At 45.1% G+C, this 21151-nt stretch overlaps 1 protein-coding gene across 1 annotated transcript in view; it reads right to left on the bottom strand.

The window, feature by feature from the left end:
• Window positions 1-21151, bottom strand: part of LOC124613288 (protein kinase domain-containing protein ppk32) — a 717316-nt gene that overhangs the window by 291841 nt on the left and 404324 nt on the right. The window contains exon 8 of the mRNA XM_047141982.1: window positions 2272-2386. Within this exon, the coding sequence (XP_046997938.1) occupies window positions 2272-2386 (115 nt within the window). The remainder of the gene's footprint in view (window positions 1-2271; window positions 2387-21151) is intronic.

Genomic DNA, 21151 nt, shown 5'->3' with positions numbered 1-21151 from the left:
TCTCCCAGTACCTACTGCAGCCTACATACTTCTGAATCTGCTTAGTGTATTCATCTCTTGGTCTCCCTCTATGATTTTTACCCTCCATGCTGCCCTCCAATATTAAATTGGTGATCCCTCGATGTCTCAGAACATGTCCTACCAACCTATCCCTTCTTCTAGTCAAGTTGTGCCACAAGCTCCTCTTCTCCCCAATTCTGTTCAATACCTCCTCATTAGTTATGTGATCTACCCATCTAATCTTCAGCATTCTTCTGTAGCACCACACTTCGAAAGCTTCTATTCTCTTCTTGTCTAAACTATTTATCGTCCACGTTTCACTTCCATACATGGCTACAGACCAAACAAATACTTTCAGAAACGTCTTCCTGATATTTAAATCTGTACTCGATGTTAACAAATTTCTCTTCTTCAGAAACGCTTTCCTTGGCATTGCCAGTCTACATTTTATATCCTCTCTACTTCGACCATCATCAGTTATTTTGCTCCCCAAATAGCAAAATGTCTTTACTACTATAAGTGTCTCATTTCCTAATCTAATTCCCTCAGCATCACCCGACTTAATTCGACTACATTCCAGTATCCTCGTTTTGCTTTTGTTGATGTTCATCTTATACCCTCCTTTCAAGACACTGTCCATTCCGTTCAACTGCTCTTCCAAGTCCTTTGCTGTCTCTGACAGAATTACGTCATCGGCGAACCTCAAAGTTTTTATTTCTTCTCCATGGATTTTAATACCTACTCCGAATTTTTCTTTTGTTTCCTTTACTGCTTGCTCAATATACAGATTGAATAACATCGGGGAGAGGTCACAACCCTGTCTCACTCCCTTCCCAACCACTGCTTCCCTTTCATACCCCTCGACTCTTATAACTGCCATCTGGTTTCTGTACAAATTGCAACTAGCCTCTCGCTCCCTGTATTTTACCACTGCCACCTTCAGAATTTGAAAGAGGGTACTCCAGTAAACATTGTCAAAAGCTTTCTCTAAGTCTACAAATGCTAGAAACGTAGGTTTGCCTTTCCTTAATCTTTCTTCTAAGATACGTCGTAGGGTCAGTATTGCCTCACGTGTTCCAACATTTCTACGAAATCCAAACTGATCTTCCCCGAGGTCTGTTTCTATTAGTTTCCCATTCGTCTGTAAAGAATTCGCGTTAGTATTTTGCAGCTGTGACTTATTAAACTGATAGTTCGGTAATTTTCACATTTGTCAACACCTGTTTTCTTTGGGATTGGAATTATTATAATCTTCTTGAAGTCTGAGGGAATTTCGCCTGTCTCATACATCTTGCTCACCAGATGGTAGAGTTTTGTCAGGACTGGCTCTCCCAAGGCTGCCAGTAGTTCTAGTGGAATGTTGTCTACTCCGGGGACCTTGTTTCGACTCAGGTCTTTCAGAGCTCTGTCAAACTCTTCACGCAGTATCATATCTCCCATTTCATCTTCATCTACCTCCTCTTCCAATTTCATAATATTGTCCTCAAGTACATCGCCCTTGTAAGGACCCTCTATATACTCCTTCCACCTTTCTCCAAAGGTCTCTTTAATGTTCCTGTAGGCAGTATCTATCTTACCCCTAGTGAGATAAGCCTCTACATCCTTACATTTGTTCTCTAGCCATCCCTGCTTAGCCATTTTGCACTTCTTGTCGATCTCGTTTTTGAGACGTTTGTATTCCTTTTTGCCTGCTTCATTTACGGCATTTTTATATTTTCTCCTTTCATCAATTAAATTCAATATTTCTTCTATTATCCAAGGGTTTCTACTAGCCCTCATCTTTTTACCTACTTGATCCTCTGCTGCCTTCACTACTTCATCCCTCAAAGCTACCCATTCTTCTTCAACTGTATTTCTTTCCCCCATTCCCGTCAATTGTTCCCTTACGCTCTCCCTGAAACTCTGTACAACCACTGGTTTAGTCAGTTTATCCAGGTCCCATCTCCTGAAATTCTCACCTTTTTGCAGTTTCTTCAGTTTTGATCTACAGTTTATAGCCAATAGATTGTGGTCACAGTCCACATCTGCCCCTGGAAATGTCATACAATTTAAAACCTGTTTCCTAAATCTCTGTCTTACCATTATATAATCTAGTATCTACATAATCTAGTATAATCTATATAATCTAGTATCTATATAATTTAGTATCTCCAGGGTTCTTCCATGTTTACAACCTTCTTTCATGATTCTTGAACCAAGAGTTATAAATATTGACATTATTAAAAAAAAGTCATTTTACGCTACAGTGTAGGCAGGTGGGCCGGTACTCACCCTGGGCACGTAGGGCAGCACGTCCTTGAGCGTGTTGCGGTAGAAGTGCGACTTCTGGGTGGGGTCCTTCATGTTGATCACGTCCAGGAACTGAAGCGCGTGCACCGAGGGGTCGCTGCAACAAACAGTCAGTCACCGGTTACGCGTGACTGCTGGCGTCCGAACATCTGATTGTGATTATCAGGACGAGAAGTATGTTGCCAGCGATAGGGCGACATTTGTCGGTAGACAGCGTAAGGGCGGGTGCAGCGCACGTCACTTGGAATCGATATTAGTAAACGGCGGACAGACCCAATTGGAGGTGACCTTTCTACCTGTTTCCGGCAGCAACAAAAAATTGATTTTCAGAATTTCACAAAATTACTGACCAAATTTCGAAATTTAAAATGCAATCATACTCTTGTCATTAAGAGGCGTAATACTATGTCAAAGGTTTAACACATTAAGACAAGTATTACAATTGGAATGCGTGTACATGTCTCGAGGCAGTGTAACTCACGACTCGCATATCACCCTGACTATATCGATCCAGTACTTCGAAATTAAAGCACTTAGCGACTTCCGACAACGTTAGACATGATTTCAACAGTTTTATCACTTGCAAGCTTATCGCTTAATATCTAACACATTAACTCATTTGTAAAGTAATCAAACGTTTGGTGCTCTTTTATGTACGAGATTTCGATTTGTGAGGTCTCCTGGCAAGACATTTACAAAATCGCTATAATATATAAAATAAATTAAGAAAAATAAACATTTATCTGTATTATTATTGTTTCATTACTGTATGAATGGTTGTAGATTATGTATAAAAGGAAATAACAATTTTTCATTTTTATGTTTGTGCAATATTTATGTATTCATATTTCACAAATAACATCTGTGGTCGGCGAATGTATGTATCAAAGCAGATAATGAAAAATAATTAAAAGATGCTTATTAAATTGCTTGTAAATAGTGGAGGTTAAAAACTTACTCTCCCTGTCTTCTTGTAGCCGTTAAAGTTGTAAGACTTGTGACGCTCGCTGGAATGCGTAGGTAGCCTTCGTTTGTCCTTTGATCGAGAAAGACGCCATTGGAGGTTGATATTTGTAAAAGGTGTGTACTTTCAATTTATGGTGATTTTTTGAATAGAGAAATTGTTAAAATTATTACCTGCAATAATTTATTGCTAGCTTGCCCAACATTTCATTCCACATTCCTAGCCGTTTTCAGCATATTACGAATTTTTCATGACGCGGAGTCGTGCGGCGATTGTGGAACCGCTGCCGCGGCAAATTCAAATTAATTTGAATGAAAACAGTTTTCCCGCAATATAGCGGGTAGGTAACGGTACATTAAAATGATCTCTTTCAGCTTCCTGCAAACTTCAGTGTGAAATTATGGATTTTATTATGTCATTTTCAGATGGACATGGGCAGCTGCTATTATGTTATCAGTTTCGTAAATAATCCATGAGTGATAAAGTTTTACTTGTGTGTGATCAAAGACTGCTGTCCAAAACCTGTTCTGACTAATAACATAATAATCAAATTTCATTTTTTTTAGTTTCATGCTCTCATGTTGGTCGTGGCAGTTAATAGTGTTCATATATTTTTAAAAAATCCACTGCAGCTTTTATCTTTAGTTAACATAACATACTGTAACTTCCGTACAGGTAATAAGAGTACTTTCTGTGCATTCAAGAGATGAAAGTAGCGAAGGGCATTTTTTTTATTCCATAATCTGTTACAGTAATGATACCATGTTCCGTATCTAACAAGCCAGATCAGTGTTATACAAAAATAGTTTGCAAATTAAAGATCGTACAGCCACAGCAGGAAATCTTTCAGTGTTGTGCGTATCCCCACATAATAGGTCAAAGTGCATAAAGTTAAAATATTTTCAACTGCAGAAACTAATAGTGAGAATCGTATTTTATCAGTCGTGCTCGCAACAATAAGCAATATAAAATTAATTAAAATTTTATGCCATATTAACTGCATATAAAGTAAAAAGGATGTGCGGTGGGGATTACGCGACAGATTCTTTAAGGAATCGGGCGTGTGGGGTTACTCGTCAAAACTAAACCGTCTCTATACCAGTCTTGACCCGCTGAGAATATGAATTTGTTTTCCTAACAATTTCTTAGAACCGTGAGAAGTAGTAAACAAACTGAGGAGCTATAAACTTTTAACACAGGTGTGCAAAACGAGGAAAGGAGGAAAGTAACATTCTCATTTACTCATGAGTGTCACTGCCAGTTAATATATCTCGATGACAATTGGATCATACACAAGCAGAAATGCTAAACTAGAGTATTGAAGATAACCGAAAGAAATACGCAATGAGAGGAACAGAAATGCCACTTTTATTCAAAGACTGATATCAAAATGGCTCTGAGCACTATGGGACTTAACATCTATGGTCATCAGTCCCCTAGAACTTAGAACTACTTAAACCTAACTAACCTAAGGACAGCACATAACACCCAGCCATCACGAGGCAGAGAAAATCCCTGACCCCGCTGGGAATCGAACGCGGGAACCCGGGCGTGGGAAGCGAGAACGCTACCGCACGACCACGAGATGCGGGCAAAGACTGATATCATCGCGATTTATGAAGGCTCCTGAGGCATTGCAAAAAAGAAAAAAACATAATTGGTTCGGAACAGAAATGACACTTTTATTCAAAGACTGATATCATCGCGATTTATGAAGGCTCCCCAGACATTGCAAAAAACCATAATTCGTTCTTAATAGCGTGTGTGATCACCACGGATACATCCTGTAGATGGATGCTTGCTGTGGAACATGCTCCAGTGGTGGCCACAAGGCTGGTAAAGAGCTGTTGAAGTAGGACGTTTCATTCCTCCACCAGCGCAACTGACACAGCTGGACGGCCATTGGTGTACCACAGGCATAGACTGATAATTCAGAGAATTGTGGCCACCATACTACTACAGACATAAACCCGTCCAGGTCCGCTCTGTTGGACGTGCGGTCTAACGTACGGCTTTCCGGGCAGAAAGGAGCGCCTGGTCCCCGGCACGAATCCGCCCGGAGGATTTATGTCGAGGTCCGGTGAACCGGCCAGTCTGTGGATGGTTTTTAGGCGGTTTTCCACCTGCCTCAGCGAATGCGGGCTGGTTCCCTTTATTCCTCCTCAGCTACACTATGTAGGCTATTGCTGCACAAACAAGTTCTCCACGTACGCGTACACCACCACTACTCTACCACTCAAACGTAGGGGATACACTCGTCTGGTGTGAGACGTTCCCTGGGGGGTCTACCGGGGGCCGAATCGCACAATAACCCTGGGTTCGGTGTGGGGCGGCAGAGGGGTGAAGTGGACTGCGGTAGTCGTCGTGGGTTGTGACCACTGCGACTGCGGCAGGGACGGAGCCTCTCCATCGTTTCTAGGTCCCCAGTTAACATACAATACAATACAAGGCCGTCCAGGCGATAGCAACGTCATCTGGTGTGGTGCACGTACTGTAAGACCTCTGGTACACACACCATCAGATTATTTGACTTGTTGCTCTAACGAAGTAGGCAAGTGTCAGCAATATGTCTCGTGGTCTTATCGTGGCGTGTTTATCTTCTGCTGTTAGGTCAGACAATAGAAATGCCACTTGCATGCTTAGAGTAGCAGATTAACAGTGACCAACTTTAAACAGAACTTGATTAATTTTCACACACATTTATTAAAATAATAACAAGCATAAAAATAACTTAACTTGGTTCTGGATGCTATTTACAATTGACAATCTGAAGTTCCTTTGGTCTTGGAACGTTAATCTTATTCTCACATATCTCTGATACTTGACAAAGTGTCTACACATTTATCTTCATGGCTATGTACAGGAATATGATAATCTTATTAGGCGCAGACTGAAACTTGACTATAGACTGGTACAGACAAATGCAGACTGGTACAGACTGGTGCAGACAAATGCAGACTGATGCAGACTGACTAATCGAAGGTCAGTACACTCGTTATAATACCTCGCGCGTTCAGGTATCACTGCGCGAGTGTGATCCGCGAGGAGAAAAAGTTCTATGTTAGCAGCAATCTCATTGGCTGCGTTACATATTAATACGCGGATCGGCGGAAGCAGAATTTGGTCCGTCTCTATGGCAGCGCCATCTTGTAGTGCGGAGATGGACGAGCGCTGTGCCTGCACTGTTGTGCTTAGCGGGGCGCGCTCTAGTGGGAAAGTTGTGTACGCGCTGACTACGCGGAACTATGTACACAACACCTGGCGAGGAATGACTGCTAGTCACACAAGCGCACGGTGTAAGTGGTATCAGTGAGTGTGCTGTCCATGTGTAGAATGGAGGAGGCGTGCTATTTATCTGTCTGACCGAGGGCAAATTGTGATGACCCGGAGGCTGGCCACGAACATTTCGGAAACTGCACGACTTGCCGCATGTTCGAGGAGTGCTCTAGCGACTTTCAACACGTCGCGAAACCAAGCTGAAATCACATCCAGACGTCGTGGGACTGGGCGGACACCCCACATTACAGATATCGGACGTCGTAAGCTGAGCAGACAGGTACAACGGAACAGACTAACATCAGACTGTAATGCTGGGCGGAGTACAAGTGTGTCTGGACACACAGTGCACCGAACATTCCTAACGATGGGCCTCCGCAGCCGACGACCCATTGAATACGCCGATGTTAACACCACGACATCGGCAACTACGACTGAAATTGGCACGTGACCATCGGCACTACACGTTGGCGCAGCGGCAGAGCATTACATGGTATCATGAATCCCAATATCTTCTTCATTATGGCGATGGGAGGGCGCTAATATATGTCTTCCACCTGTACTGTGGGATAGAGACAACCTGGCCGTGGCTCCATTACGCTGTGCATCCATTGGTCTAGCGGAGCTCGCGAAAGGCACCATGACGGCAAATGAGTATAGTACGCTGGTTGCAGAACACGTACACCCCTTCATGATGATCATGTTTCCCCAACATCAGTGGCATTTTCCAACAAGATAATTCGCCATTTCACAAGGCCAGAAGTTTGATGGAGTGGATCAAGGAACACAGTGGCGAGTCCAAATTGATGTGATGGATCCAACAACTTGCTAGATATGAACCCGATCGAAGACATCTGGGACGTGACTGAACGTAGCGTCAGAGATCATCGCCCCCTCCCCGGAATTTACGAGAATTAGGTGACGTGTGTGTGCACATGTGGTGCCAACTCCCTCCAGGGATCTACCAAGGATTCGTTGCTTGCATGTTACGACGCGCGCCGCTGTTATCCGTGACAAAGATTGATATGCCGGCTGTTAGATATGTGGTCATAATGTTCAGACTGATCAGTGTGTGTATCCCCGAAGCATTCGACAAGTGATCGATGCGATATAAGTTTGGGAATGGCCAAATGAGTCTGTTCGCCAAATATCCTCTCGTTCCAAGAGCTCTTCTACCTGATGTGTTCCATGCGGTGGCACGCTGTGATAAAAAAAAGTAAAAATGAAGTGTGCGTCGAATGCAGCCCTGAAAAGACGCATACAGTGAACGAGTACAGTGGCACAGTAAAGCTGTCCAGTGACTGTACCTGTTCAAAGACATGGAAGTTAGTACGCCCATGTAACATTATTCCTCCCCAAACACACTTATACCACTAAAGCGGTTATGTTCGATAATGCTGGACGTGCCCGCATATGGCAGAAGTCGTATCATACACCCAGGAACGTTGTCGAACATGATGGTATGGTGTGAAGAACCCTAACGTTGCATGGGCGTACGAAGCTCTAATGCCGGCCGCGGTGGTCTCACGGTTAAGGCGCTCAGTTCGGAACCGCGCGACTGCTACGGTCGCAGGTTCGAATCCTGCCTCGGGCATGGATGTGTGTGATGTCCTTAGGTTAGTTAGGTTTAAGTAGTTCTAAGTTCTAGGGGACTGATGCCCATAGAAGTTAAGTCCCATAGTGCTCAGAGCCATTTGAACCATTTGAAGCTCCAATTCTTTAAACATGGTACAGTCACCGATTCGGGAGATTTGTTGCAGCATGTCCATATGCATCAACAACCCTCCAGCAGTGGGATGCCCTACCACAAGAATTCCTTAGGAAGCTGGTGACCAGCATGGCAGCATGTTAGAGATCACCGTCGGTGATGCTCACAAACAGTATTGGAACCATGTGTTGCCTTCTGTAGTTTCCAGGGGACCACCATGTATCGGGGTGACATCAGTGTAATTCTTGTCTTTAAATCAAAGTGTCGTATCTGTTCGTCTCTTTGCGTATTTGTGCCAGTTACCTTTTGAACTATACTGTAACGGGCCAAGTTACAGCTATCGCGCTATGTTACCTCGCAATGACATATCGTGCGAAAGTTACTTTCATCCTTGAGTTTGGCACACCAGTGTATATCGACAATTATATTTCGCAAGTCACCGTCGGTGCATGGCATCGTAACCCCGAATTTGCGGCTATGATTTCCTATTTCATTTGCGTTTTAAGCGATGGAGAAAATAATTATCTATGCTCCTCTGTAAGTACCCTAATTTTTATTATCTTACTCTTACGATCGTAGATACTAAAAGGTATCAGATAGATTATATAATGGTAAGACAGAGATTTAGGAACCAGGTTTTAAATTGTAAGACATTTCCAGGGGCAGATGTGGACTCTGACCACAATCTATTGGTTATGACCTGTAGATTAAAACTGAAGAAACTGCAAAAAGGTGGGAATTTAAGGAGATGGGACCTGGATAAACTGAAAGAACCAGAGGTTGTACAGAGTTTCAGGGAGAGCATAAGGGAACAATTGAAAGGAATGGGGGAAAGAAATACAGTAGAAGAAGAATGGGTAGCTCTGAGGGATGAAGTAGTGAAGGCAGCAGACGATCAAGTAGGTAAAAAGACGAGGGCTAGTAGAAATACTTGGGTGACAGAAGAAATATTGAATTTAATTGATGAAAGGAGAAAATATAAAAATGCAGTAAATGAAGCAGGCAAAAAGGAAAACAAACGTCTCAAAAATGAGATCGACAGGAAGTGCAAAATGGCTAAGCAGGGATGGCTAGAGGACAAATGTAAGGATGTAGAGGCCTATCTCACTAGGGGTAAGATAGATACCGCCTATAGGAAAATTAAAGAGACCTTTGGAGATAAGAGAACGACTTGTATGAATATCAAGAGCTCAGATGGAAACCCAGTTCTAAGCAAAGAAGGGAAAGCAGAAAGGTGGAAGGAGTATATAGAGGGTCTATACAAGGGCGATGTACTTGAGGACAATATTATGGAAATGGAAGAGGATGTAGATGAAGATGAAATGGGAGATATGATACTGCGTGAAGAGTTTGACAGAGCACTGAAAGACCTGAGTCGAAACAAGGCCCCCGGAGTAGACAATATTCCATTGGAACTACTGACGGCCGTGGGAGAGCCAGTCCTGACAAAACTCTACCATCTGGTGAGCAAGATGTATGAAACAGGCGAAATACCCTCAGACTTCAAGAAGAATATAATAATTCCAATCCCAAAGAAAGCAGGTGTTGACAGATGTGAAAATTACCGAACTATCAGCTTAATAAGTCACAGCTGCAAAATACTAACACGAATTCTTTACAGACGAATGGAAAAACTAGTAGAAGCCAACCTCGGGGAAGATCAGTTTGGATTCCGTAGAAACACTGGAACACGTGAGGCAATACTGACCTTACGACTTATCTTAGAAGAAAGATTAAGGAAAGGCAAACCTACGTTTCTAGCATTTGTAGACTTAGAGAAAGCTTTTGACAATGTTGACTGGAATACTCTCTTTAAAATTCTAAAGGTGGCAGGGGTAAAATACAGGGAGCGAAAGGCTATTTACAATTTGTACAGAAACCAGATGGCAGTTATAAGAGTCGAGGGACATGAAAGGGAAGCAGTGGTTGGGAAGGGAGTAAGACAGGGTTGTAGCCTCTCCCCGATGTTGTTCAATCTGTATATTGAGCAAGCAGTAAAGGAAACAAAAGAAAAATTCGGAGTAGGTATTAAAATTCGTGGAGAAGAAATAAAAACTTTGAGGTTCGCCGATGACATTGTAATTCTGTCAGAGACAGCAAAGGACTTGGAAGAGCAGTTGAACGGAATGGATGGTGTCTTGAAGGGAGGATATAAAATGAACAGCAACAAAAGCAAAACGAGGATAATGGAATGTAGTCGAGTTAAGTCGGGTGATGCTGAGGGTATTAGATTAGGAAACGAGACACTTAAAGTAGTAAAGGAGTTTTGCTATTTGGGGAGCAAAATAACTGATGATGGTCGAAGTAGAGAGGATATAAAATGTAGGCTGGCAATGGCAAGGAAAGCGTTTCTGAAGAAGAGAAATTTGTTAACATCCAGTATTGATTTAAGTGTCAGGAAGTCATTTCTGAAAGTATTCGTATGGAGTGTAGCCATGTATGGAAGTGAAACATGGACGATAAATAGTTTGGACAAGAAGAGAATAGAAGCTTTCGAAATGTGGTGCTACAGAAGAATGCTGAAGATTAGATGGGTAGATCACATAACTAATGAGGAAGTATTGAATAGGATTGGGGAGAAGAGAAGTTTGTGGCACAACTTGACCAGAAGAAGGGATCGGTTGGTAGGACATGTTCTGAGGCATCAAGGGATCACCAATTTAGTATTGGAGGGCAGCGTGGAGGGTAAAAATCGTAGAGGGAGACCAAGAGATGAATACACTAAGCAGATTCAGAAGGATGTAGGTTGCAGTAGGTACTGGGAGATGAAAAAGCTTGCACAGGATAGAGTAGCATGGAGAGCTGCATCAAACCAGTCTCAGGACTGAAGACCACAACAACAATAACAACACGATCGTACGCAAAATACACAATGGTGGCAGCGTAATGGTCGCACAGTGTTCTTCGAATATAGATTCTCTAAATTTACCCAGCAGTGCTTCAAGATACATTGAAGAGCCAAAGAAACTGGTACACCTGCCTAATATCGTGTAAGGCCCCCGCAAGCACGCAGAAGTGCTGCAACACACGTGGCATGGAATCAGGTCTGACGTTGTGCTGGAGGGAACTGACACCATAAATCCTGCAGGGCTGTCCATAAATCCGTAAGTGGACGAGCGGGTGGAGATCTCTTCTCAACAGCACGTTACAAGGTATCCGAGACAAGCTCAATAATATTCATGTCTGGGGAGTTTAGTGGTCAGCGAAGTGTTTAAACTCAGAAGGGTGTTCCTGGAGCCACTCTGTAGCAATTCTGGACGTGTGTGGTGTCGCATTGTCCTGCTGCCCTTGTCCGTCGTAATGCACAGTGGACGGATGTATGTGATCAGATAGGATGATTACGTACGTGTCACCTGCCAGAGTCGTATCTAGACGTATCGGGGGCCCCATATCACTCCAACGGCACAAGCCCCACACAATTACAGAGCCTTCATCAGCTTCTTCAGTCCCCTGCTGACAAGCAGTGTCCATGGATTCCTCAGGTTGTCTCCATACCAGTACACGTAAATCCACTTGACACAATTTGAAACGAAACGCGTCCGACCAGACAATATGTTTCTAGTAATCAACAGTCCAATGTCGGTGTCGACGGGCCCGTGCGAGGCGTAAAGCTTTGTGTTGTGCAATTATCAAGAGTACACGAGTGGGCCTTCGGCTCTGAAAGCCCATATCAATAATGTTTCGTTGAATGGTTCGCACGCTGGCACTTGTTGATGGCTCAGCGTTGAAATCTGCAGCAATTTACGGAAGGGTTGCACTTCTGTCACGTTTAACGATTCTCTACAGTGGTCGTCGGTCCCGTTCTTGCAGGATGTACACTCCTGGAAATGGAAAAAAGAACACATTGACACCGGTGTGTCAGACCCACCATACTTGCTCCGGACACTGCGAGAGGGCTGTACAAGCAATGATCACACGCACGGCACAGCGGACACACCAGGAACCGCGGTGTTGGCCGTCGAATGGTGCTAGCTGCGCAGCATTTGTGCACCGCCGCCGTCAGTGTCAGCCAGTTGGCCGTGGCATACGGAGCTCCATCGCAGTCTTTAACACTGGTAGCATGCCGCGACAGCGTGGACGTGAACCGTATGTGCAGTTGACGGATTTTGAGCGAGGGCGTATAGTGGGCATGCGGGAGGCCGGGTGGACGTACCGCCGAATTGCTCAACACGTGGGGCGTGAGGTCTCCACAGTACATCGATGTTGTCGCCAGTGGTCGGCGGAAGGTGCACGTGCCCGTCGACCTGGGACCGGACCGCAGCGACGCACGGATGCACGCCAAGACCGTAGGATCCTACGCAGTGCCGTAGGGGACCGCACCGCCACTTCCCAGCAAATTAGGGACACTGTTGCTCCTGGGGTATCGGCGAGGACCATTCGCAACCGTCTCCATGAAGCTGGGCTACGGTCCCGCACACCGTTAGGCCGTCTTCCGCTCACGCCCCAACATCGTGCAGCCCGCCTCCAGTGGTGTCGCGACAGGCGTGAATGGAGGGACGAATGGAGACGTGTCGTCTTCAGCGATGAGAGTCGCTTCTGCCTTGGTGCCAATGATGGTCGTATGCGTGTTTGGCGCCGTGCAGGTGAGCGCCACAATCAGGACTGCATACGACCGAGGCACACAGGGCCAACACCCGGCATCATGGTGTGGGGAGCGATCTCCTACACTGGCCGTACACCACTGGTGATCGTCGAGGGGACACTGAATAGTGCACGGTACATCCAAACCGTCATCGAACCCATCGTTCTACCATTCCTAGACCGGCAAGGGAACTTGCTGTTCCAACAGGACAATGCACGTCCGCATGTATCCCGTGCCACCCAACGTGCTCTAGAAGGTGTAAGTCAACTACCCTAGCCAGCAAGATCTCCGGATCTGTCCCCCATTGAGCATGTTTGGGACTGGATGAAGCGTCGTCTCACGCGGTCTGCACGTCCAGCACGAACGCTGGTCCAACTGAGGCGCCAGGTGGAAATGGCATGGCAAGCCGTTCCACAGGACTACATCCAGCATCTCTACGATCGTCTCCATGGGAGAATAGCAGCCTGCATTGCTGCGAAAGGTGGATATACACTGTACTAGTGCCGACATTGTGCATGCTCTGTTGCCTGTGTCTATGTGCCTGTGGTTCTGTCAGTCTGATCATGTGATGTATCTGACCCCAGGAATGTGTCAATAAAGTTTCCCCTTCCTGGGACAATGAATTCACGGTGTTCTTATTTCAATTTCCAGGAGTGTATTTCCGGTGGCAGCGATGACGGAGACGACATGTTTTACCGGATATTCACGGTACATTCAAGAAATGGTCGTACGGGAAATTCCCCACTTCATCGCTACTTCGGAGACGCTTTGTCGTGCGCCGAATTTAGCACCACGTTCAAACTCATTTAAATGTTGATAACTGCCATCTAACAACTGCGCCAGACACTTGTTGTCTTAGATAGGCGTGGACCGCATTACCCTATTCTGCCTGTTTACATATCTCTGTATTTGAATACGCATGCCTATACCAGTTTCTTTGGCGCCTCAGTGAAGCTACGTCTTTATTCCAACATTTCTGTTACAGTTTCGTATCTGCCATATCGACGCGTTGCGACACTGGTAGTGGGTCTGTGAATTCATTCAGTGCGCGCTTTCTCCGCTACTTGATGAGGACCTCAATCACTGGGACAATAGTCTAGAATTCGATGCACAATTGTCTTGGCAGAAGCACCACACTTTCCCGGAAAACTTCGAGCGTTTCTAAGTCTTCCTTTCGACTACATTAATTCTCATTTTCAACGAGGAAGGAGCGGAAAGTAACGCTGAAAACCTTTTTATCCTATGGTTTTGGAGATAGTATGTTGAAATTTCTCGACGGGGTGGTTTGAAGTTTGCGCTACAGAGTGTATTTCGTTTTCACGTGCAGCTCCAGCGAGAGCAGCCCGAACTACGAAATAAACGTGGCGCGCATGTTACTGTCGTCAACTTACGAAGAGCAGCGGAGCGTGGGCCGATATTTGTGTGCCAAAGGGTGTAAACCGAAACAAGTTCACAGGGACATGTGTGGCTTATATGAGGACGACTGCATGGACAGTAGCAATATCTCCAGATGGTGTGCGTTATTCCAAGAGCACCGAGTGAACCCTAGTGATATACCACGCTCCGCGCGGTAACAGCGGCAGCCCAGCGGAATGTCGGAGCTATTCAGACAGCAATTTTAAACGACAGGCGTGTGCTGCTACGAACCTTATAGCAGCAGTTCAACATTTCTGATGGTGCGGCGTACGATATTGTTCGTAAAACGTTGAGATTTCGTAAAGGTACTGTTCGCTGGGTGCCTAATAACCTGACAGACTACCACAACGACCAGTGAATTATGACAACTTTGGGCCACTTAACGCGTTACGCCGCAGAAGGGAACGCCTTTACGAAAGGAATCATCACTCGTGATAAGTGGTGGGCGTAAGACTACACAGCTGAAACCAAGCAGACCTCTGTGGATTCAAAACATGCTGGTTACCCAGTACGAAACAAATTCAAAGTGACTTAGTCTGCTGCAGCACACTGAAGTTGCTCTTACTCACTTGTCGTAGGGGTCACTGAAGGGTGATGGGAGTTTAGATTACCTGCAGCTAAATGTTAAATGTCGCCGTCAATTGGAAACCTGTACTTTGTGCATTTAGTTCATACAGAAGAGCACAAGGATATATGAAAAGTACATAAATATGAATCTCAGTGTAAAAAAAATCACGTCGACAAATTTTGTAAATAGATGATGAAAATGAGCTGCCGAACAATCACTATAGGCCTCCTGTCAAAATGTGTATAAGCAAACAAATTTCTTTGTGTTACACAACGATGACGCCTAGCATGAATAGTCGAAAGATGATACAAATAAAATACTGACATGCAAAAGAGGAATGTTTTTTATCTATATGATAAAGCATAATCTGTAATTTAATTTTTTTTTTTGGGGGGGGGGGGGGGGGGTCATCGGTCTTCTGACTGGTATGAGGCGGCCCACAACGAATTCCCCTCCTGAACCAACCTCTTAATCTCAGATTAGCACTTGCAACCTGCGTCTCCAATTATTTGCTGGATGTATTCCAATTTCTGTCTCCAGTTTTTGCAATCTACAGCTCCCTCTAGCACTGTGGAAATCATTCACTCATGTCTTAATAGATGTCCTATAATCCAGTCCCTTGTCCTTATCAGTGTTTTCCACATGTTCCTTTCCTCTGCGATTCTGCGCATAACTCTCTCAGTCATACGTTATCAGTGCACCTAATTTTCAACAGTCTGCAGCACCACATCCCAATCCTTCGATTCTCTTCTGTTTCGGTTTTCCCACAGTCCATGTTTCACTACCTTTCAATGCTGTGCTCCAAACGTACATTCTCAGAAATTTCTTTCTCAAATTAAGGTTTATGTTTGATACCAGTAGACTTTTCTTGGACGGGAATGCCTTTTGTTTTCAGTGGTAGTCCGCTTTTGATGTCCTCCTTGCTCCTTTCGTCATTGGTTATTTCACTGCATAGGTAGCGGAATTCCTTAACTTCATGTACTTCGTGTCCGCCCGCGGTACCTGAGTGCCGGCACGGTAGCTCAGCGTGTTCGGTCATAGGGCAAGCTACCCTCTGTAACAAAAAAACTGAGTGAACGGATCAACGAAGGACCTGAACTGGTGTCATGGGACGTCCGCCCCGAACGAATATAATGAACAATTTAGAACAACATGAGATCAACAAACAATTAAAAAAAAAAGTGGTCAGCGCGACAGAATGTCAAATCTGAGGGCCCGGATTCGATTCCCGGCTGGGTCGGAGATTTTTCTCCGCTCAGGGATTGGGTGTTGTGTTGTCCTAATCATCATCATCTCATCCCCATCGACGCGCAAGTAGCCGAAGTGACGTCAAATCGAAAGGCACGCGGCGAACGGCCAACCCGATGGGAGGCCCTAGTCATACGACGTTCTAAACTACTTCGTGAGCATCAATCCTAATGCTAAGTTCCTCGCTGTTCTCATTTCTACTACTTCTCATTACTTTTGTGTTTCTTCGGTTTACTCACAGTCCATATTCTGTACTCATTAGACTGTTCATTCCATTCAGCGTATGACGTAATTCTTCTTCACATTCACTCACGATAGCAATGTCATCAGCGGATCGTATCATTGATATACTTTCACTTTGAATTTTAATCTCACTCTTGAACCTTCCTTTTGATTCCATCAATGCTTCTTAGATGTACAGATTGAGCACTAGCGAGCGAAAGACTACGTCCCTGTCTTACATCCTTCTTAATCCGAGCACTTCGTTCTTGGTCGTCCACTCTTATTATTCCCTCTTGGTTCTTGTACATATTGTATTACCCGTCTCTTCCCAGGGCTTATCCATATGATTCCCAGAATTTCGAAAATCTTGCACTATTTTACATTGTCTAACGCTTTTTCTAGGTCGACAAATCCTATGAACGTGTCTTGATTTTTCTTTTCTACCACATCCTATATGTCGCAGCTCTTCTACATCCACATCTACATACATACTCCGCAATCCACCATACGGTGCGTAGCGGAGGGTGCCTCGTACCACAACTAGCATCTTCTCTCCCTGTTCCACTCCCAAACAGAACGAGGGAAAAATGACTGCCTACATGCCTCTGTATGAGCCCTAATCTCTCTTATCTTTGTGGTCTTTCCGTGAAATCTAAGTTGGCGGCAGTAAAATTGTACTGCAGTCAGCCTCAAATGCTGGTTCTCTAAATTTCCACAGTAGCGATTCACGAAAAGAACTCCTCCTTTCCTCTAGAGACTCCCACCCGAGTTCCTGAAGCATTTCCGTAACATTCGCGTGATGATCAGACCTACCAGTAACAAATCTAGCAGCCTGCCTCTGAATTGCTTCTATGTCCTCCCTCAGTCCTACCTGATAGGGATCCCAAACGCTCGAGCAGTACTCAAGAATAGGTCGTATTAGTGTCTCCTTTACAGATGAACCACATCTTCCCAAAATTCTACCAATGAACCGAAGACGACTATCCGCCTTCCCCACAACTGCCATTACATGCTTGTCCCACTTCATATCGCTCTGCTATGTTACGCCCAAATATTTAATCGACGTGACTGTGTCAACCGCTACACTATTAATGGAATATTCAAACATTACATGATTCTTTCTCCTATTCATCTGCATTAATTTACATTTATCTATATTTAGAGTTAGCTGTCATTCTTTACACCAATCACAAATCCTGTCCAAGTCATCTTGTATCCTCCTACAGTCACACAACGACGACACCTTCCCGTACACCACAGCATCATTAGCTAACAGCCGCATATTGCTATCCACCCTACCCAAAAGATCATTTTCGTAGATAAAAAACAACAGAGGACCTACCACACTTCCCTGGGGCGCTCCAGGTGATACCCTCACCTCCGATGAACAATCACCATCGAGGACAACGTACTGGGTTCTATTACTTAAGAAGTCTTCGAGCCACTCACATACTTGGGAACCAATCCCATATGCTCGTACCTTAGTTAGGAGTCTGCAGTGGGGCACCGAGTAAAACGCTTTCCGGAAGTCAAGGAATATTGAATCCGTCAGATACCCTTCATCCATGGTTCGCAAGATATCATGTGAAAAAAGGGCGAGTTGAGATTCGCAGGAGCGATGCTTTCTAAAGTCGTGCTGATGCATGGACAGCAACTTCTCTGTCTCAAGGAAGTTCATTATATTCGAACTGAGAATATGTTCGAGAATCCTGCAACAAACCGATGTTAAGGATATTGGTCTTCAATCAATATCAGGGTCAATATGTATATCTGTATGTCTACCCGCCTCAGCTGGCGGACAGCTGCTCCCGGAAGACACTGCGCAAGTTCCGAGTTGCGGCCCTCTCCCCGGTATGGTGTCAGACTGCCCTGAATGTTCAGGCCTCACTCTGCACTTGCGTCTCCCGTGAAGTCGCTCAAGTTCTGCGGTGGCCGCCGCCTCCTCTCCCGTCGCTCTCTCGCTGGCTCCCCCACCCCCACTTCCCCCTTCCTGGTCTCACCTTTCCACTGCATCGACATCCTTACATATCACTGTCAAGTGCGTAGCAGAGAACACTTCTCATGTCGTTGAGAGTATTAGAGTTTCTTCCCATGCCATTATCCCATGCAGTGCGGAAAGAATCGCAGCCTAAAATTCTTGTGCGGGACACACATATATTGCTACATTCCTCAGTTAACACTGGCTCTTCATATTTTTCAAGAGCAGGCTTCCTTGCGGCGATTGGGCTTCATTGACGCGTGCCGAACCCCCTGTTAATAATACCAACTGTGTGTCCAACTCGCATGAGCAATGATTTACAATAGGTCGCACGAGTTATCTGCAAGTTAACTTCCTTGTACAGGGTGTGGTAGATAAGTAATGAGACTGGCCGCCGCGCGGCGCCCCAGTCGCTCGCAGGGCGGTCTCCACCTGTACGTCACGTGGTGGGGGATCTGAGCTAACAATAGAACCGGTTCGCAGTCGCGTCGGAGCTCTGGTGCAGCGAGGGTCGAGCTTCGCGTATTACGTTGTTTGTGTGCCCGTGACACTTGTGAAAACGCTGAAGATGGATCGCTCGATAGAACAGTGGTATGCAATCAAATTTTGCTTTCGCTTGGGCAAAACTTCTTCGGAAACTTTTGCTATGATTACAGAGGCCTACAAAGAAGACTCCCTATCAAGAGCTCAAGTGTTCTGGTGGTTTAATGAATTTAAAAACGGGAGGGAATCCGTTGAAGACATGGAACGATCTGGACGCCCTTCAACGAGTCGTGTGGATGAAACGGTGGCCAAAGTGAAAGAACTCCTGGACTCCGACCGTCGTTTAAGTCTCAAAATGATCGCCGATGAGGTCTCCGTGAATAAATTTACGGTTCACCAAATTGTTACGCAAGATTTGATGATGAGGAAAGTTCGCGCAAAATTGGTTCCCCGAGTGCTCACCGCCGAACAAAAGCAACAACGAGTGGACGTTTGCCGTGAGATGTTGAATGATTTGGAAAATAATCCACACTTTTTAGACATTGTAGTAACAGGCGACGAATCGTGGACATTCCAGTACGACCCGGAGGCGAAAGCCCAGAGCTCGGAGTGGCACACACCGGCATCCCCGCGGCCGAAGAAAGCAAGAATGTCAAAGTCCTGCATCAAGACAATGCTGATTGTGTTTTTCGACAAGCGGGGGTTAATTCACAAAGAGTTTGTCCCTCAGGGGAAGACTGTGAATGCCGAATTCTACAAAGAGGTCCTTCAGCGATTGCGCAGAGCCGTCAAACGGAAGCGACAGGACCTTGCTCAACGCTGGCGTCTCCACCACGACAACGCTCCGGCGCACACAGCGTTCCTCGTGACCTCCTACTTGACCCGAATTGGAGTTGAAGTTTTGCCACAGCCACCATACAGCCCTGACTTGAGTCCTCCTGATTTCTTCCTATTTCCGAAGGTCAAAAGATGCCTGAAGGGTCATCGTTTCGACGATATTCCGAACATCCAACGTGCTGTCACGAAGGCACTAACTGGGATAACTCAAACAGACTACAGTGGGGCCTATGAAGCTTGGAAAACGCGCTGGCAACGTTGTGTCGACGCCCAAGGCGAGTACTTTGAAGAATATTAACGTTTTGTACAAACTGGATCAATAAATTTGTTTTTCTAGACTGAGTCTCATTACTTATCTACCACACCCTGTAAACTGATTAGATTTTTTACCGTACCAACGAACCGAAGGCTGCCTCACACGTTCTACGCCTACGATCGAGACTATGCGATAATACCATACAGTGTCCGAGATATTCATAAGAAATAGTGTACCGCTCGCAGCCGCTTAAAACGAATTAAAAACTGTGTTTGTAAAATGGTACCAACTGACAGGAAGTTACAGTGTCGATTGTTGTCAGTGGCCAACGATTTCAAACCGACCAGGACTTTCTGCTGCCAGTGGGAGCAGGTCTACGTCAACCAGTTTTCGAGAGAAGATTACATCGCAAAACGCCATTGCTTTACCCAGGTATTAGTATAAGATGACTGATCCCAAATGTGCTTGTAGTCATAGTGTTTTCAGAACCACACAATTCTACATTTTTAAACATTTAATAAGAGTTACGAACCTATAGTCGGCACTGATATCTTTTCAGGATACGACAATATATCTGTATCATTTTCCATATATCACTTCTTTACATATAGCTCCCTCATCTGCAAAACGTCTGAGATAACTATTGTTACTTTATGCCAGCCTCTTGATGTATCGCATAGATATTTCTTTTCACTGCGACGAATAGATTACGTCCATTTCCCATTAGCGTTGCTGTTGCTGTTATTGTGGTCTTCAGTTCGAAAGCTGGTTTGATGCGGCTCTCTTTGCTGCTCTATTCCGTGTGAGCCTCATCATCTCTGAGTAACTACTGCGATCAACATCCTGCTCAATCTACTTACTGTATTCATCTGTTGGTCTCTCTCTACGATTTTTACCCCCCTCCGTCCCCCCTCATACTTACTTCCAATAATGGTGATCCTTTGGTGCCTCAGACTGTGTATTAAGCTATGCTGGTTTCCCCGACGGCCTCGTACGTCTCATGCACTCGTATCTCACCAACAGATGTTTGACCACTGACGTGCAGGGCAAACTATCGACACGACACGTTATTCAAGCTCGGGTAGCCCAGGGAACCATAATGGGCCCCACCTTGTATAACCTATACATTAATGATCTTCCATCAACACAGACACGATGTTAACCATCTACGTGGATGAGAGAGCCATCCATGTGCAAGATTGGAAAGCGCCGAACACACGATTACAGACAGTACTACGAACTGCCGAGCCCCGGTTCAAAGTATGACGTACACTACTGGCCATTAAAATTGCTACACCACGAAGATGACGTGCTTCAGACGCGA

The sequence above is a fragment of the Schistocerca americana genome, chromosome 4 (genome assembly GCF_021461395.2).
Source record: "Schistocerca americana isolate TAMUIC-IGC-003095 chromosome 4, iqSchAmer2.1, whole genome shotgun sequence".
Lineage (NCBI taxonomy): Eukaryota > Metazoa > Arthropoda > Insecta > Orthoptera > Acrididae > Schistocerca > Schistocerca americana.
Note: the sequence above shows the minus strand (reverse complement) of the source record. Positions and strands in the feature narration are given on the sequence as shown.